The sequence below is a fragment of the Dermacentor albipictus genome, chromosome 5 (assembly GCF_038994185.2).
Source record: "Dermacentor albipictus isolate Rhodes 1998 colony chromosome 5, USDA_Dalb.pri_finalv2, whole genome shotgun sequence".
NCBI lineage: Eukaryota > Metazoa > Arthropoda > Arachnida > Ixodida > Ixodidae > Dermacentor > Dermacentor albipictus.
This window is the reverse complement of record NC_091825.1, coordinates 117,171,552-117,190,823: the sequence shown is the minus strand read 5'-3', so window position 1 is coordinate 117,190,823 and position 19,272 is coordinate 117,171,552. Positions and strand designations below refer to the sequence as shown.

The 19,272-nt window shown below is 42.3% G+C and overlaps 1 protein-coding gene across 1 annotated transcript; it reads left to right on the top strand.

The window, feature by feature from the left end:
* Positions 1 to 1,509: 1,509 nt before the first annotated feature.
* LOC135916128 (UDP-xylose and UDP-N-acetylglucosamine transporter-like) lies at positions 1,510 to 19,131 on the top strand. Its single transcript, XM_065449384.1, has 11 exons — positions 1,510 to 1,797; positions 2,257 to 2,344; positions 3,483 to 3,596; positions 5,441 to 5,543; positions 6,636 to 6,685; positions 7,630 to 7,711; positions 10,292 to 10,346; positions 11,103 to 11,212; positions 12,973 to 13,048; positions 15,414 to 15,486; positions 17,614 to 19,131. Exons 2-11 carry the CDS (start codon positions 2,262 to 2,264, stop codon positions 17,849 to 17,851), a joined length of 984 nt encoding a protein of 327 aa, XP_065305456.1. The 5' UTR covers positions 1,510 to 1,797; positions 2,257 to 2,261; the 3' UTR covers positions 17,852 to 19,131.
* Positions 19,132 to 19,272: the final 141 nt, after the last annotated feature.

The following is a 19,272-nucleotide window of genomic DNA, read 5'->3' as shown; positions in this document are numbered from 1 at the left end:
ACCTGGAACGCGGCCTGGTGGCTTCTACATCACACACACACACACACACACACACACACACACACACACGCCTATGCAAATATACATGTAGCATGCATACTGAACCCATGCTGGCTATCATTCGTGAAAATAAGGCAACTATAAAAGCTTTTCCTCAATAGGTCTCTTATTGCGGAGAAAGCCCCTTCAAAGAAATATTGTACAGTCGTGCAGACGCACTCAGAGCGCTGGCGACTTTCGTACAATATGCAGCCGCCTCATTGCCGACATGATCATGTCTGGGTGCTCCTCCAAGCATGATTCAAGGCTGCATTCTCGTTTGATGTGCCACAAATATAAAGGAAGCTGGGAGCGCGATCGCGGTTTGTGCTCGAAGCAAGCTCCTATATAAGGTCGCCGGAGTTTCACGATGCCAAAAAGAAAACAGTCTCGTCGTACTCGGAGAATTCCATGGGCTTTCTTAGGTTACATACAGTCATCGTGACGTAGATAGACGTGTCGAGATGGAACTTCAATGCATTTGTCCTTTGTCGGCGACGTTCAGTACACACAGCGTGTGCTTACACTTTTTGATGCGAGAGCATCAAATGGCCCATTGAGCGAAAAAGCCGGCGGCGTCTGTAGCAGCGAAACGGCGCCTAATTTCCCATTGGTTGCGATGCCACGTAGCGGACGAAACGGTAAACCTGCTGCATCGCTAGCGCGCCAAGTGTTGCGTGACGTGGCGCCGCGACGCCACGTCGCCAGCGCGCCTTGACGCGTCGATGTCCCGTTGGTGGCCGCTGCTGCTTGCTCGGTCTCTTGTCGCGCAGGGCGTCGGTGGCATATGGCGTCCTTGATTTCTCAGTAATATCGTCCAAATGATTCCGGTCTACAGCAAACATGCTAAAGTAGAAACTGAACAAAAAAAATAACAATAACCCACACCAATTTCATCGCAACGCTCGATAACATACACCGCAGCAAAAAACTCGAACACGTTACTCGCAGCGCAAGGTTGTCCGCGGATTTTATTTTTTTATTATGTATAAAATTACGTCTTCTTGGTCCTATGTGACCACAGTACATTGTAAATAAATAAATAAATAGTACCATGGTAGTTGGAGGTGTTCAAAGCCTGTGTGACGGACGATGTCATGTAGGGTATTCGCAGCCGTAGCTAGCCATGTGCAAAATGTAAAAATGAGCAAGATTGTTCGTGGCGCGAAGAAGACACGAACAAGGCAAACAAGCATTAGAATTTTGCTGACAACGTTCAATAGCAAAGCAAAGCTTACTGTCACGTGAAAGACAGGTAGTTTTGAGACCTTGGTGACGTCCGTAACCCCACTAACCTGACTATCACAACAAAATATGATATTCGAGAATATTTAGCTTGTATGGGTAATACTTATGCAACTTTCTCACGAAGTAATCAGAACGAAATTTAAATTTGCGATTGTAAGACGCCCGACACACGGGAACGGCGTCGCCAAAGATGGCCGTATGAAAAGAGCAGCCCGACAACAGTGTGCATAGAAATGCTTTTTGTTGTTGAGTCGTGGTCACCTAGCCGCGGTTCCCATTCATTTAAGGTGTTATTAAGTATCTGCTGTTCACGGAAAGTACAGTTGGTCGACGCAAATGCGGTGACGGTGACACGTATACAAAACGAACAATGAAGCCTGTGGCGCTGGACAGGACAGATGAATGAGTGCATTGAGCTCGTGCGGAAAGTGATGCCTGGGAGTTTCGGACTGTTGTTGGCTTGAGAGTTCCGCAGTTTACGTTTCGCAACATTAGTCATCTGTTCAAACGGTATTTGCTCGTTTATTCACATCAACAGTAGTTTTTTCGCGATCTTATTTTCTCTTCGCGTTGTTTTTAATTAGACCGAGATTCGTTTTTTTATAAACTCTTCATTGAGGAGCCTACTAATCTGTGCAAAGGTTGACGTGGCCCAGTTGCGTCAGGCTGAGTGTCTTGCATTTCACTTGAAAAAAAAAAAGGAAAGTTTGCTTTCTACTGGTAGCTGCCTCGCCGTCAACTTCCCGCCACGTACCACAAAACTTACTCTTCGTGTCGGAAGAGAGAAGGTTTAATGAGATGAAAGGCGGAGAGGTTTCCCAACTTGCATGTCCAATTTTCTTGAACGACGAAAGTTTCCCTTTGCATGCGCCTAGTGAATCTACATGGTTTCCGTCACCAACTGAGAAGGGCTAATTCGCCCTTTAAAAGCTGTAAACGCGTCCTGTTAATTCTTTTTTTTTTTTTCAGTTGGAATGGAGGTTCACATTATAGTGGCGACAGCTTTCATTTTCTTGGGCTGTTGCACCAACGTATTCTTCCTCGAATTGTTGGTCAAGTGAGTGTGTCATCTGCATTATTTCTCTTGTTCTAATTATGTATTTCAACTTCGATCTATGTATTGTGGCGCTGACCTTCCAATTCCTTTTGGGAGTGTTTCTAAGCGGTGTTTTGTGAAAGGAAATAAGTACATACGTTTTAGTTTCAGGTATGCGCAGGTGTGTTTAGAGAGAAACAGTGTCTGTTACAGAGAAAGTGAGTGAGCACACATTAATGTGAGTGGTGAACTTGCAGATCTACTTTAGGCAATGGTCTTCATTGTGCATATATAATCATAAAACTAACGTTCATCACACTAGCCCTCGTACTCCAAGCCTGTGCCCTCCAAGATCTGTGCTACACAGAATAGACTAGTAGACAATTTGAACTTCAGTTTGCTCTTCTTAAAGAATTCGTTCACGTTCGTACATTGTTTTTGAAAACTGGGTTCCTGCAGCACAAACATACAGGACATGAAGGTACACAAAGCACAGCACACTTAGATAAGACTACCTTTCTAAGACATGCAGTAGTTAAAAGAGAAAGAGAGGTAGCTGAAGCAGCCCACATTAAAAAATCTGGTGAACGCTGCGTGAGTGACCCTAGAATAAATATTAGCGCTAAAGAAATGCAGTTTCTGGATGGTCCGCTTTGATGCGTTTGTTTCTTTGTCATTTGGTAACGCGTCTGCATATATAAACGTTGGCTTGGCGATTCCAAAATAAGATAGTTGGAAGTCAGTGCCTGTCTGTGTCGTTTGTGTTCCTTCATGTCCTCAGTTTTCAGGAACATTACCCTTCTCTACTGCTGCTTATGTGTGCGACTTCACATGATGGGCTATTATACATGTAGTAGGTGACATCAGGTAGCTCGTTATTGCATAATCGATTGTGGCTAGGTCTACTTACATTTTTTAATTTTGTTCTTAACAGGCTAACACATAAAATTAAAAATACATGCATTGCTACCTAATCATCGGCTGTTATTCCAGGAATACTAGAAACAGCGCGCACATGAGCTGGTGAAAGACACAACACATCCTTCGTCCTTTGTATGCTGTTTTCTAGTGATTCAAAATTGTACCAACTTACCCAGCTCTCGATTCTTCTGTCATTTCAGGCTTGACATCACAGTATGCTTACTTCTTTTCTTTACAGAGAGCATCCAGGATGCACCAATTTGATCACGTTTTCGCAGTTTCTCTTCATCGCCATAGAAGGATTCATATTTGCAACAAATTTCGGCAAGAGACGCCCTGTGGTGCCGCTCAAGTTAGTTTGCAGTTCATTTTCTCGTTTCTTTCCCTATTTCTGGCAAACAAGGCAGGTATGATGCTGTTCGCAAGAAAATTTGTTTGAAAATTTTGGCCACCATTACCATGAGCTTTTAATGGGGAAGCTTATTTCCTTCCTCTACTGGCTGTTGTAGATGATCTGCAAAGTGACAGTACAATTTTGTAGATTTTTTTGCATTGCACAGGCAGGTTAACATAACATGTCACAAACAGAATTTGTATTTCTATTTGTAATAAACACAATTCACCCTGGTATGGCTTGTTCTGGTTGCCTACTGTGCAAACCACTACTGCCAAATAAGTTCACAGTGAACAATGCTTTTGTACACTCTCTGCCATTACCAGCCCTTAACTATCTGCCATTACCATTACTCTCCTAATCAGCTACGTGCCACACAGACATAAATAGTATCAGGCAGGGACGGTAATCGCAGTGATTAAGTGGTAGCAGTATCCAGACACCAAGTGTAGAATGGAGAGCTTGCTTGCTATATTTGTTAGCTTGCTACTTAAAGAAAGAAATGTCTCAATGTGTTACTGGTGCATTTACAGAGTTGAAACTTCCCAAGGGACTGTTTGTTGACCATTTTTATCTTAATCATTACCGCCTACAGTGCTAACACATTACATTGCTAACCCTACAGAATCGTTCTTTAATTATCTGCTTACAACTGCTTGCCTCAAAAAGTAGTTTCTCACTTTTCTTTCTCTCTTTCTAATGCAGTTCTTTATTCTTCTAGTTACAGTCGCATCATTCCTACTCTGTATTGCAGCCAGTGATACAGGTGGAAGAAATGAGCTCAAAAAAGCATTTATATGGTGATTGTGTTGTATATTTAAAACCTGATGCATACCTGCTGTTGTTCATGCCATATCAGTTTGTGTTTCCCTAATCTACAGCAGTCGCATGTCCGGTATTCTAGGTCTTCACAAGTTCACGCTGTTGTTCAGGCAGTTAAAAAAAGGAGTGTGAAATGTGAGAGCATGAGAAACAGTTTTTTCAGTGTTTTTTAAGGACTTTCTCCACACTATCAGTGAATACCAGAGGCCACTTATTTACCCACTTATTAAATTCAGACAGACTTAAAATGGCAGCAGATGAATCTTGTTCAATATGATTCTCGTTCGTATAACCATCGAAACCAGCATCTCCTTAGTGCCTCTCGCATTTAATTAAGCTTACGCTATGTCAATTGTGTGGTAGCACACTTGGTTTAATGTGGCATCCAACTTTACATGACTGACTTTCTTTATCACTGCTGACGAGTAGCAGTTTGTACCAAGTTATTACTAGTACTAAGCGTCTGAACTTTTTGAAGGAATGCTACCATGACATCTGCAACTTGTCATTCTCTTGCATTGTATGAATGTCCAGACCCTCTAAACGCTAGCAGAAAGAAATACTGGCAAGTGTCAACAGTGCCATAAATAATTAACTAAAATAGTTGGTTCTATGAACCAGTGTAAGTTTCTGTGCATGATACATCATGGTACTCTGGCTCATTCTGTTCCTGTATGCATCACTCTCGTTATTAATTAGCAACATCATCATACTTACCGTTATTGCTTCGCAACGATAGCAAAATATTTTTCTGCATCATGACTACGCTATGTCAGTGATGCCAGGTCAGGCAGTTTGGGACCAACTGTAGTATCAAATTGAAATATCTTCTATGTGTTTTGCAACCTACTTGTAAAGTATCAACCTCTTACACGCGAGAAACACATGGTGGCGTTTCTACAAACTCGAAAATATCTGTCGGCACTCCTTGTAACAGGAAATACCTCAAGCACAATTTGCTGCTTTCTTTCCTCTTGCAGACACTACATCACACTGGTTGTCATGTTTTTCTTGGTCAGCATTTCCAACAATCATGCCCTTTCATATGACATCTCAATGCCTCTGCACATGATCTTCAAATCTGTGAGTCTTTACAAATCATGTATTACAACTTTGCATCCTTTTAATTTTGGGGTGGGCCCTCTTAAGGCATGGTAAAAAAATGTTTACAAAAGGAATGTAACTTCACATCAAGCTGCAAGTCCCGCAAGGTTCTGTAGTAACTGACGTTTTGAATGAACAAGCTGAAGTCGGTATTACTTGCGCTTTGCAAGGTTCACAATTTTATTCTTCGGCTAAGAACACAGTACTGGTTGGTCAGCATCCGTCTTACAAATGCCACATCAAGTGTGAATTTTGCGCATAATGAAGGTATAGTGCCACATTTCCTGTCCTCGTCTCATGCTTGTGCTAAGTGTGACCTGCACTGTAGTTGTGGAATGACTCTTCACATCCATCACCAATCGAAATGCTGGCTTTTGCTGGCAGTTTTAAGCATTTCTGTTGTCAGCATGTCTATGTGAATCATCACCAGTTATCATGCAAGCCATGACCACTGGAAACTACGCTGCCACCTATGAGATAATAAAACCGTGATTCACCCAAAAAACCCCAGGTAGTCATATTTAATATGGAGTCCCCCACTATAGCCTCTCTTGTACTCAGATCATGGTTTTGGCATTTAAAATACCAGAATTTGATTTAATTTAATTTGGAAAACAAACAGAGGCTATGATGTTCTTGGTGAATGCTTTCAACACACTTTGGGTCACCTCTCTGTCACCTTGGCTTGACATTGCCGCTACTGTGCGTTTGTCTTGCGTTACGTCACAAACTACGCCAAGCTGTAGGAGTTTGTCAAGAAAAATCAAAGACCTCTGCTGTCTTGTGGTCCTTTCATTGCTTGGAGTGCAACTGTGTGAGGTCAGATACAGAAGCCTGAACAGTTGACAACATTCAAATCTACAGATCTCACTACATTGAGGGTCAAATATCAGCACAAGACACAGTGTTTGAGGACACATTCCAAAATACTGAAGCGTTTTGAAATGCTAAAATAGTGTTAAAATCTCAACATTCACTTATGCGTTTGCACAACTTGTGCTGGACCGTGTCATTGTTTGTAAATTCTTGTGTTCTATATACATATATACTTTCTTTCCTTATTTATGGCAGGGCTCACTTATTGCAAACATGGTACTAGCCATCATTCTACTGAAGAGGAGGTTAGTATGTATATAATGTTTATTACTTTGTTTTCTTGATGTTTGTTCTGTTTTAAATATAGCATGTGTGATTTTACACTTAAAGAGAACTTGTCGTCCGTGAGTTCAGAAATTGTTTGTGTGTGCAGACTATATAAACTTCTGCTGTTAGCCTTTTAATAAAATTTACAGTCAATATGCATGCATGAGCAAAGGGTACATTGCAACACATAAACAAAAAGTGCATGTGAACAAAATATGTGTTTATTATACATCACTTTAATCAGTAATTTTTTTTTCTGAGGAGTGAAGTCTCCCTGTTCTCTACACATAATTTTACATACAAGCAGTGCTGCTTATATGGGGGCTGTGATATGTAGCTCTTACGTGAACTTACGTAATAAAGATTATTATTATTATTACCTGCACAGCTGGGTGCAGACACAAAGAACAGATGCATACATTTGCTGCCTGCTTATGCGTTTTCGTCCCTATTTGCCACATCAACTGATATTCCTTGAGAGTGAGGGGAGGGTGTGGCATTGATTGGTTCACACAAGCTATGATGTCATGGAGTTCTCAGGGGAAAGCATGAGACCGATTGGCTAGCGCGAGCAACGATGTCATAGGGTGAGGGTAACGTACAGTGCCCATTGGTTGGCTTAAGCAATGATGTCATCAGATCATAGCGGCCACATGGCGACAGCATTTGCACCGGAGGTAGCGTGATCGCAGTAGTATTGGGGTGAACACAAAGGCTTTGCTTGCACCGATTCGCACACTGTGCGAGATCTTCATGCTTTTTATAATTCCCAAAGAGTCGCAGAACCTTGGGTTTTCAGTGACTATCCCAGTACGATGTCCCTCCCCCATTCAATGGAAAAAAAAAAAGTGAAGATTGCGTTTTGAAATGGATGCCATCAGTAAAACCAGGATTCATTAAAATATGTCTTCCTTGGCCGCAGGTACCCACTCTCCAAGCACCTTGCAGTATTTATGATAACTGTTGGCATTGTGATATGCACCATAGCTTCAGTAGGTGACAAGGTGAGTTAGATTATTGCAGTGGACCAAAACACGTTTTTGCTGTGTACCATCTCTGCTTAAATGCTGAAGGTGAGAAACCGCTTGTAATAGCACTGCTTTGCTCATAGAATACAGGTATTAAACTTTTCCCAATTAGGATTAAACAATTAAGATAGCAGTTTGGGCTATTTGATATAAGTGGCAAAAAGCACACACACAGGTGCTGTGTTAGTACAACTTTCTGCTAACCACACACCTATCTCTCTGAACTTTGCTGCTTTGTGCTGAATTCACACCATATGAATATAGGTCATGAGCTCTGAAACAGCCTGCATTGACTTGCACGAAATGTGCAACCTGAGCTTATTTGTTAATTAGCTCTACAATGTATAGCTAGCCCAATGTTTACTCCTCTGTGCACTTAACTCCTGTGAACTGGATTGAAACATTCTTAAAACAAAGGAATGCTTGAAAAAGCTATGCTGAAGTTTAGTACTATGGTGGAAAGCGAAAATAAACATAAATGCAGATGCAACTTTGTTTTGGAACATTCTTCGTATAGATCCAGTAACCACTTATGATTCTGACGTGTCAGTTATTGCAATTGTAAGCTGTCCCCACAGCAGGAATTAATATGAGTGTTGTTCTGGCAAAAGCTTACAAGGTACCAAGTGTCTGTCAGCATCTGCAATAAATTTTCATTCTGCATTTTGTGCCGCTCTTATCCGACAGCTAATCACTGTGCTTACTGTAGCTAAATCATCACTCCTATTACAGTGCCCCTTGCCATATGTTTGATACTTTTGGATATATTCAGGCGATGTGTGTCCATTGTATATGCTTATGGTGGTATACCAACTGTGCTTATGTGCTGGTTACAACAGATGCTTTTATGAGGAAGGGAAGGCAGGGTGATGTAGCCATCTTGAGACATTGCAGGTATTACGCACTCACAGAAAAGGCTCATTCAGTGCAGTGATTCTACCTGTAGAAGTTTTGTTCAGATGTTATTCAAGAAAAAAAAATATTGTGGTCTACGAAAACGAAACCTTTTGTTTACACCATGAGAAGTGTTTTGTGTATGTTTGTGCAAATATTTGAAATTGCTAATGTTAGTCCATCTCTGCTATTCTACACTTGTTTCTTTTAGAATGTGTGGGATAACATTCCTCGGGCTAAGTTGCAGGGAAGAAATAGCGGTTGAAGTGGGAACTGTTGTGAATGGTTCTGCTGCAGAAACACTGCTGCTGTTGCGCTGGGGCACCAGTTACTGAGCGCATGTGCAAGGCACATGACTTCTGATCAATAATCTCCACTGTCATCCGACAGAAATGGCTTGCGTTTTTGGCTGCATACAAATTTGTTGTCTCAATTTAGGTTTAGAAATTGGTCATTTGGCCAGTATTTCCATGTCCACACATGGCAATAATCCCATTCACATCCGGTTGTGAATGGCATTACATGCATGTATTAGGTGATGTAAATAAGAGAGATGCCAATTTTAATTATATTCCGGGGATGTTAGCCTGGCTGATCACGTGGCATACTACTTCAAGTGCTGGGTACGTTATATATGCAGTGATCGTACAAACAGCGCTTGCAGTCAATGAAATGTACATACACTGCAGAAATACAAAGGTTTGTTGTTAAGGCCAGTGGACGTCAGAAACACCAGCAGCGCTTTCGTGGCACGTAACGCATAGGTGGAGCTTTACCATGGGCCGAGAATGTGCTGTACCTCAAAGCTCAAGTTGCGATGTCGTACTGATGTCTACCGTAATTCATTTTTTCCGCATGTTTCCGCACACTGGAATAGGCTTCCCAGGAGCATTGGTGAATGTAAAACGTGTTCAGAGTTTCTGTCTCTATTGTCACGCAGTCTGTCGTAGTATATTATCCAGTTTTCTTTATATCATTTGGCTGGCATTGCACTTCATGCGATAGTGTACCCTTTCCATTTCTGTCTTGCAAATTTGCACCGCATTTCACAAGACCGTTTTGCCGTCGAGATGACTCATCTATGTTACGTATTTTGTTACTTTTACCACCTGTGCTCTGCTGTATCAAGTTTTTGTCACATGTTCACTTTTCTTCAATTTGTCCCCCCCTGCAATAATGCCCTTGTGGCGCTGCAGGTACTTCTATAAATAAATAAAATAAATAAATAAATAAGTGTCGTGATGCTTTCAAAGACTGTTTCTGCGACAAGTAGCAGCTGCAGTCGCACAGAAGGTGTTGCAAATCTTCAGGAGCATTACACGAAAGAGCACATTAGCAAGTCTGTCCGTTTAATTTTGCTCTCAAAGTAGTTTGTGTAGGCCACATGAAGCCTGATGCAATGAATGCATGCTTGATATTGCCTATCGAGGCCTCGTGGCATATACAGACAATGAGGCGGATCTATTCTATAGAGGGGTCTGTACTGATGGCTTATGTCACACCAGAGGGATCGCTTCTTTTTGTTTAAACAAATGAACTCCACGTAAACTTCATATTTCACATCGTGCAGAAATGATGAAATACTTATTTGATTCAACATGTGAAGATTTTACTGTTCAAACACCCTTAGTGTTACGTTTTTCTTTTTCTTATCCTGCACAGGAAGAAGCAGGGACTGTTAAAATGGAAGACAGCAGCCTTTACACCAAATGTGTTGGTAAGGGATGAGTTTGCCACGTACATCCATATGCTGTAAAGCCAGGAACATACCGGAGGTGTGGCTGTACCAGCTACACCACCGTGCCTTTCTCATATATTCAGTGTTTTCCATTTTTCTTGCTACTCAACATTTCTCTTGCATCCTATGTATGTACGATCATCAGTTAATAGTCCTCATTTTATTAAGTTCTACATAAGAATGCAAAAGCAGTGCATTTCGAATTTGTGTGCAGTGTAGATGCATGTTTGGCAATTTTTCACTTGTATACCTTACACATTAAAAGTGTATGTGCTACTTGTAGCTAGTAAGTGTTAGATACATATAGGGATTCCAGAGCTCCTCCACCTAGACCACTGGCTAATTCCTCATCAAATTTCACGCAGAATTAGCATTTTGCAGTGAATCCAGTTTAATACCACGCTTGCAAGCATTACTTGCTTGTTTCGTTCACAATACAGCCAAAGTGCATATCGTCTGCAGCAACGCCAGTCAAAAAAATGTCATTTTGCTGCAATTCCATCATGGCGCCATCTGTCAGGCCAAGCAGAAGAACATCTACCACTGCTGACAGTAACATCCAAGATTCTGCGACAGCGGCTCTTTATAATTTATTGTCACATATTGTCTTCTGAAGCGCATCTGTCATGATGTGATTACAGAAATTGCCTACCTTTTTTTTTAGCACAGTGTGTTTCAGTGTCTTAGCACGTTGCCAGACAAAGATGAAATGCAGATTCTCGTTCCCGTTTGCAGGCATAGGGCTTCTCTTGTTTGCTCTCCTGCTCTCGGCTCGCATGGGAATTTACCAGGAAACACTTTACGCCCGCTATGGCAAGCACCCCCGTGAATCTCTCTTCTATGCTGTAAGTCAGATTTCACATTGAACCATTGTTTTAGTATCTCTAACGAGCAGTGTTAAATTACACTTCTGTTATAGCGGAATGATCACTCATACCATGACAGGAGGCTTGGAAAGCAAGAAGAGATGAAATAACCGAGTGGCGATGCCTTACCGATGTTCCCTCACCAACTTGCAGTGGCATCATGGGTTTTGAGAGCATTTTGTTTGGGTTATAGTTAATTGTTTTTCTGTGATGGCAGTTAAGTACTCGAAATTAGGTTTGCCTTGCCCGTCTGTCCATTCCGTTATGCTGACGACTGTTGTCGTCATAGTCGACACGCAACCATTTTTGTCATCAGGCCACCTCGCCATTGACGCAACATAAAGAAGAAAAGAAAGCTTCTTCTCAACTGCCTTTACTGAGATTTGAGCCCGTGTCAGTAAAGCAATGTGCATTCGGAGTCTAATGTGCTAACGGCTAAGCTATGGCACGACAGTGCAGGGCAATTAGTGCAAGGCTTTGCACTCCTCCACACACTGTTAGAGCAGAGGAATCTGTGCAGTATTAATTAAATTTAAATTAATACATTTTAACACAAATACACCCCTCCACCCTCCCCCTAACAAACAACTCTATCGCTGCTGCGTTCTTTTCCAGTAGCCTGTAGGTGGCGAACATAATTATTTTGAGGAAAAAGCAGGCAATCAAAAATAAAATGGTGGTCTTCACTGTGGGAGAATGCTGGTTTCATAGTAAATTAGTTCAGAGCCAAAGTAATCGCTGAACTCTGCTGTCTTTTTTGGAGGGGAGGGGGGGCAAGACCATATTACATTCTAAAGGAACAAAAGGCTCAACTTAGCAAGTTTCAAAAACCTTTGTTCTAGAATGGCCCGAATAGGAGACAACGCTTAAATATCTATGACATCGCACTGTTGTATCGAGGTTGTCATACAGCGTGAAAGTAATTTTTTTATTTTTTTTTTATCCAATCGTCTAGCAATAGTCGACCTTGTCCTTCTAGATCGATGAAAGCAGAGTTTTTTAGAAAGTACTGCATTGCTAATCAGAGTTTCTTTAGAACCGACTTCCAGTGAAGTTACAAATGAGCAATATTCCAGTCCAACGAGCAGGTTTAATGTCACTTTGAGTGAGTGCACTTTGCCATGAAGTGCCATTCGCAGGCTGCAATGTAGAAAGGTGAGCAACAGCTGCTGGCGGGTGTGTTCATCAAACTTGCCACACCACATTGAAGTGTGTAGCCTCAACATCAGTACTTCAAAAATAAATACTGAAATTATACTCCACTGCGCTAATCCTAAAACTACTTTATTCTTTTTTTTTGCAACCTCAATTGTCATAAGTGTCCCCAAGCCATTTGCGATGAAAGTTGCTAATGGAAACTGCAAACGGTTCACCATTCTCATCACCTCACTTCCAATGCATCACTTGGGTGTTGGGTGCAGTGCCACCTTGTCTTGCGATGCTTGATAATGTTATTTTGCATATATATTGCCTAATGATAAATAACAAATATACAATGTGCCGACAGATTTACCCATTGACGCTGCCATAAACTCCCGAGCTAGCAGCGTGCCATCAAAGTGACACTCACTGCAGAGAAGTGCACCTGCTCAAAAGTGTTACTAATCTGTCTAATCTATCTGTACTAAACTGTACTAAACTATCTGTGCAACTTGGATACAAAATATATAGAAAGATGTTTCAATGCTTTTGGACTGGACTGCCCTGCCAGTTTTCTTGAGAAACTTTTTTCTCCGCAGCATGCTCTGCCACTGCCTGGGTTTCTCCTCCTTGTCCCCAACATTTATTCGCACGCCGTGCTCTTCAACCAATCAGGTAAGCGGCCTCAATTAAATTCTACTTATCATGCAATGAAAAAGACTCGTGTAGTACTCAATGACAGCCTGAGAGCTCGGGAAAGTCTTCTCCATAGGAAGTGTGCTGTACCAGCTCTCCGTGTTTCCGTTGTCCTGGATCACAGAGGGAGACGAAGAGGAGACACCCTATTAATTTTCTAAAATCAAACATGTTATGCCCTTCACATACGAACAGCAAACCTGTCAACTATTACAATTTTATTATAAAATTCGCTGTTTTTATAGAGCTTCTTTACGATAGTCGTAATAATGTCAACAATTTTACAGTCCTTGATTTGCGTCCAATTTAGGGCAAACCTGATTTTAAAAAATGGCTGTGACTTAGCTAAGGTTAAGCCCAGGATGCGAAGCATACTAGCCTTTATTTTAACGCGACAGCGTTAAGGAGCTCGTGTCGCAGAAAAGCCGGTGTCGTCGGCGTCGGCTCAGGCGTGCGGCGCTTGCTCAGGCGCACATTTCGTTGTCGCGCCGAACGCTGCGTTGCTCGACGCTCACCGCGTCCGATGCGGGGCGTGTAGTCGCTGCGCCGTAGCAAAGCCACCTAGAAACATTCTCTGTAGCACGCCGCAACCTTCGCTTCTCATTCCAACGAGCAGCTCTGTCTCCAGGAGGCATCTCACCGCGTGAGTGTCTAGCAGAGGCAAGTGCAGCTGCTTATATACCGCCGCGACGCCGCGAGCGACGGCACGAGTTGGAGCCCCGTTTCTCCTCTGTCGTGACGTCACGGTGTCACGTGGTATTGAAGGCGACACCGCCGCGCCTGAGGAGCTGGGTTGAGCTCTAGTAATATGCTTCGCATAAAAGATTGCACATACAGCGGCTGATCAATTCTTCAGAGCCTGATTTTTTCGCACCTCTGCGATTATTCGGACCTACTAAAAGCAGCGACACCCACTCCACAGAATGAATGTTTCATTTCCATAGAACGAATTTCAGCTGCTTTACATGAATATGTTATGAACTAACTTTATTTGAACTTGCATTCATCTTTAGCTAAAATCATTCTAGCTGGAACTGTAGTGCCTTTTCACAGCATTCCTAGAAAACGAAGCCTGTGATGTCTTTAATAAACACTGAACATTTTCAGCAACAAACCGTTTTGCGAGTACTTGTTCATCTAGCTATAGTCTGTTTCACACGTGGTACTCTTTAAAATTGGAGTTGGCAGGTCTGAAATAGCCATCATAGGCAAATGCAGGATCGAGGAAAGCAGTTTACAGCACAAATGCGTACATGGTAGCACGGAGAAGTTTGAAAAGAAGCCAAGGGACAGATTATCTTGACCTTGAGTCTAAGAAAACAGTATCCTTATGAAAAAGGCAATTGGCAAGTTGTACAGCATGGCTGAGAGGCCACCCTGCTGAAGGTATAGTTAGACATTCTACAGAAGACGGTGCTGCTTGTGGTGAACAATTACGTTCCCTCCCCCATTGGATTAGGATACTTGTGCCATGACACCACCTTTGACCTGCAGTTCCCTGCTTTGCAAGAAGTTGCTTCTTAGTGCTGCTTTGTAAATCCTTGTCACAGTATGCCCCCACACCGAGTGTCTGCCTACTTCTGCAAAACAAATTTTAAACATAGTGGAAGAGCTCATTCCTTTGAGCAAATCTAGTGCATGTACTGAATTTTCTGTGTCATGTTAGCAATGTTAAGCAGGAAAAAAAGAGAGAACAATTTCAACATTCCTGTTTTTCCATTTGTTCTCCTACAATGCTTAAACCCACAAAGCTTAACATAACATTTTTAATCCGTTGAGCAGAACCATATAATTAGTACTTAAGACCAGGAAACTTAACACAAAACCTATAGTAGAAGTACCGATATGCTATAGTGAGTTTTCAGTTGTCGATAGTTCAGCAAACCAATTACTGTTTCTTTTCATCTTCATCTTTCAATTACTGAGTCATGATGTATGTCAAATTGTATTTTTTTTTCCCCTTCATTGCTTCCATTTTGTAAATGGGCCCCAGACCCCGTGTCAAGCTGCTCCAAGGCAGCTTTTTGTCCCGGCCCTTTTTCTCTTGGAGAAATAAATGAATCTTGAATCTTTTTTTTTTTTTTGATGAATGTGCTGCTCATGGAAAGAAATAAAGGTAGCCATGTTCCAATTTTCTTTGATGTGAAATTCTGTTTCTTTTGTGGGTTAAACTACGTATATTTAGCACATTCTGCTTTTCATAATTAACACAAAGCTAATTTCTTGTGGAGGTGCAGATATGTGCTTACATGCATGTTTAGCCTGTGCTACGTGTGCTACTGACCTCAGTCAAAGCACGTTGAACCCTTACAGTCGGTGCTTCAAATGTGCAAATTTTTTCCAGCGCCACTGTCTCTGCCTGTGTTGGAAAGCATCCCAAGGTCCTGGGTATACCTTCTCCTAAATGTCATCACCCAGTATCCTTTTCTCCTGTTTCAAATAGAACTGGTTTTATATGGTAATGTAGACACACAAGGTTTCGGGATTTCGATCAATGCAGTTGAGTGCAAATCCAGCTTCCTTAACTATACTGCTCTTGCTAGTGGCAAACAGTAATGTCCAAATATCCATTGCACGGGAGCATAGGGGAAGGCAAGAACTGAGGAGTGAGTGAGTGAGAAAATTATTTTGAATCAGAATTATTCGTGTCCAGCGAGTTAGTAGTGGGCTGAGGCACTCGCCGAGGTTACGGCCAGGAGTTCTTGTCTCCCGGTGGCTTCCTTGGCCCGCTGGACTGCCCAGAGTTGATCTTCCAGGTTCGAGCTGAGCAGCGCGGCCTGCCATCGCGTGCGGAGGCTGTCGGTAGAGGTCTCGCTCCCATTAACGCGTATTAGTCCCTGGCATCCCCATAGCATGTGTTCTAGCATGGCTCTGGTGCGACACACTTGTGTATTTCTGGATAAATACCGTACATTAGTGGGTGACTCTTGTATGATTTGGTTTGTAGCTGTTGCCACTGGGCATATTTCGATCTAATTATTTGTGGATGGGGTGGTGTATAAGTGCACCTTGTAGTGGTTGGCGATGTTGAACCTCATCATTCTGCCTTTCCATTCCCATACCTCAGAGGGTCCTAAGGAGAACAGAGGAGATGCCTTCGCATAAAGTAGCAGAATGGAGTGCTCGAAAGCCATTGTACAACACTAAGGACAATGCTGTCTCTTGCGTTAGCTTGCACCATACAGTTGAACCTTTCGAAAAGTTTTAACTCTGTGGTTTTACATGTCAAAAGCACGATCTTATTATGAGGCACACTGTAGTGAGGCACGCTTAGATTAATTCTGTTCACTTGGGATTCTTTAGCGTGCACCTGAATCCAATCCACACGAATGTTTGCGCATTCAGCCTCCATCGGAATGCGACCACCACAGTCAGGACCTAACCTTCGACTTCGAGCTTGGCAGCACAATGCAATAGCCACTGATTTACAGCCAATCCTCGACAAACATGGATATGACAATGTAAATAAAACATTTTTCATGGCAGTATCAGCTTCTATAGAATATATGGTCATAACGAATTCTGTGTTGAAGGCAAGTTTTCTATAATGGGGTCCGACGTGTATCTCTTTGTGGTACTTCTATAAAGCATAGGGGCACAGGGTTGAGCAATGTGCAAAGTACATTATTTCACTGCTGCGTCGAAACGAAACTTCACAAAGCCAGCTGTTACATTTACTCCCATGTCAGCATTCATCTTAACTGTAATTTGTATCTAGAAGGCTTGCAGCTTCGAGATGCAGCACCCTTCGTGACACATATCATTTGCATTGCTGTATGGCAGTACTGTAATTTGACAGGTGACGCACATTATTGAGTGCAACTTTCATAGAATGCAATATGTAAAAGAGAAATTGAGTTGCACCCGACTCACATAAAATTCGCACAAGGTGAAAATAAACATTGCCTGGAAATGCTAACACTGTGCACCTAAGATGGTGCAGTTTAGTATCCCTCTTTGTCATTTTACAGAAAAAAAAAAATGTCAAGCCAGATTGCACTGTTGGAACATAGCAGTAACAGCAACGTCTTACTGGACTCATGCAGAAGCATTAATCTAGTGGTGCAAATGAATCACTTGTAACATACTGCATGTAATTTGGGATGCTTATGATACATTCCTGTCACAGGTAGTAGTTCATAAAAACAGATTGTGTAGCTAGCTGTCTCAACATTGCGAGACTGCATCGCTCAAGGACAAGAAAGCACAGTATCGTCTCTATGCATATTTGGCCCGTCATTGAGTGCTACTGTCACTTTGCATATAACATATGGATAATGTGCAACGTGGACACTTTAACACGCTTTTGTGTGCATAGGGCAAAACAGCTATGTGCAACAGCTTGTTGTAGTCAAGGTGTGTGCACGTTTCTGTTGAAAAAAAAAGTATGTGGTGTTCAATTGGACAAGCACTATGTTATGTAAATTGCACCTCCAAAGAGACCTCGCCTTGTAGTTGAAGTTGCAACTGCCACTTTCTGTCGAACTAGAAGCACGCTTCATCAAAAACTGGCCGCCTTCCACCTTGACAGCCTTGTGTCTCAGATATGTGTGCATCCGATCGGTGTATGTGCTGACAACCGAGTGCTCCTCGCTGACAGTGACACTGGTGATCACGCTCCGCAAATTTGTCTCGCTGCTCCTGTCTATCTACTGCTTCCAGAATCCATTCACGCTTACCCACTGGTTCGGCACGGTGCTTGTGTTCGCGGGAACGTTACTCTTCACGGGAGTGTTATCGCCAACACCTGCAGTCACGGAGTCACGGTTGAAGAAGCAGTAGGACACTGTTGTGCCTTCCATTTTTTATACACCCTGCACTGGGTGTGGCTTTGCTGCTTCCAGCCATGGCAGTATCCTAGTTCATACTCTTGTCTCGGCAATTCGGTGCAGCGTGACAAAAGCAGACTCCTTGTCTGCGCTCTCGTCTCACTAGCTCCATGTAGTGCAGCCAAAGCTTTTGCTTGTTTCAGCCAATTGGGAATGAGAGCTGGTTATTTGTCTCGGAGAAGACAGGAGGGCTTGCACTAATCGAGATCCTTTCCATTTCATGAAGCACGGAAGGGGATTAATGTTGTACAAACAAGCCCTTCTGGTTCTTATTTATGGTTGGCTAAATGAAACGCTTCACTGCATGGAGTTGGCGAAGTGCAACAGGTCGAGGCAAGAATTAACAATACATGCTGCTTCATCAATGAGGGAGAAACAGGTATAAATGGCTCTTCTTACTAAGTTGCTTGCTGCTTTACACTCGCATTTCATGCGAAGGTTGCATTTAGTGATGGTTTATGTTTAATATCATGTGTGGATGCAGTACTTGCAGCTTTTGCAGCACTGCATGGAATTGTTTGTTAGGTGAAGTATAGCTCATTAACTGCAACAGGTCAAGGCAAGCTCAAGGTCAAGGCAACAGGTCAAGGCAAGCTTAACCTGTAACGTGAGTTACAGGTTAAGTGAGTAATGGGTTTTGCCCGTGTCTGGATGCTGCACTTGTTTTTCATCCAGGATAACTCGACACCGCTTATTATCTGCAGCAAAGCTGGATGGAAAGCGTATATTTACTGAAAGAAGGGAACAGTGATGCCACCTGTTGCCAGCAGTGAGAAACTGTTCCATGCCCTCTTTTACGCAGTGATCATTTCACCCCCAGCAGATGCCATTATTCCTCGCAGTGAGCACAGCAGACAATGCATATGCCTCAATAAGATAAGATAAAACCAGCCAACAGAGCATCTTACCAACGTGTACAGAAGACCTGCTACAGAGTGCGACTTTCGTATATAAAGCTCAAGTGCAGAAAAGCTAGCAGTTTTATCAAAAGAGCCAATCATGTACTTAACCTCCCTTATCTATTCATTATAATGCACTGTTAACTTAAATGAACACTGTGACCTTTGGCCACTATTCCCTTTCTTAAAGAAGAAAGCCTTGTTGAATTGGTGGGGCTTTGGCATGTTTCAAACATGACATATGCTTACAGGTCCCCATCGTCTATTCTGCGCTTACTTTCATAAAATATTTGTTCTTTTCGAGTGGCAGCATTGAATAAAGGAACTGTGAAGACTCCTAGTGGTAAAAAATAAAGCCACATTATATACAGGGTGTCCCAACTGTCATGCACCAATATTTAAAATATGCAAATGCCACGCAATGTTATTTGTCATTGCTTGGAGATACCGAGATTATCTTTCTGCATTCCACCTA

Excerpts from the sequence above, each read along its gene's own strand:
- LOC135916128 (XM_065449384.1), top strand. The coding sequence starts at position 2,262 with ATGGAGGTTCACATTATAGTGGCGACAGCTTTCATTTTCTTGGGCTGT. Across the intron at positions 2,345-3,482 it reads TTCCTCGAATTGTTGGTCAA|AGAGCATCCAGGATGCACCA; the intron begins GTGAGTGTGTCA and ends TTTTCTTTACAG. Across the intron at positions 3,597-5,440 it reads CGCCCTGTGGTGCCGCTCAA|ACACTACATCACACTGGTTG; the intron begins GTTAGTTTGCAG and ends TTCCTCTTGCAG.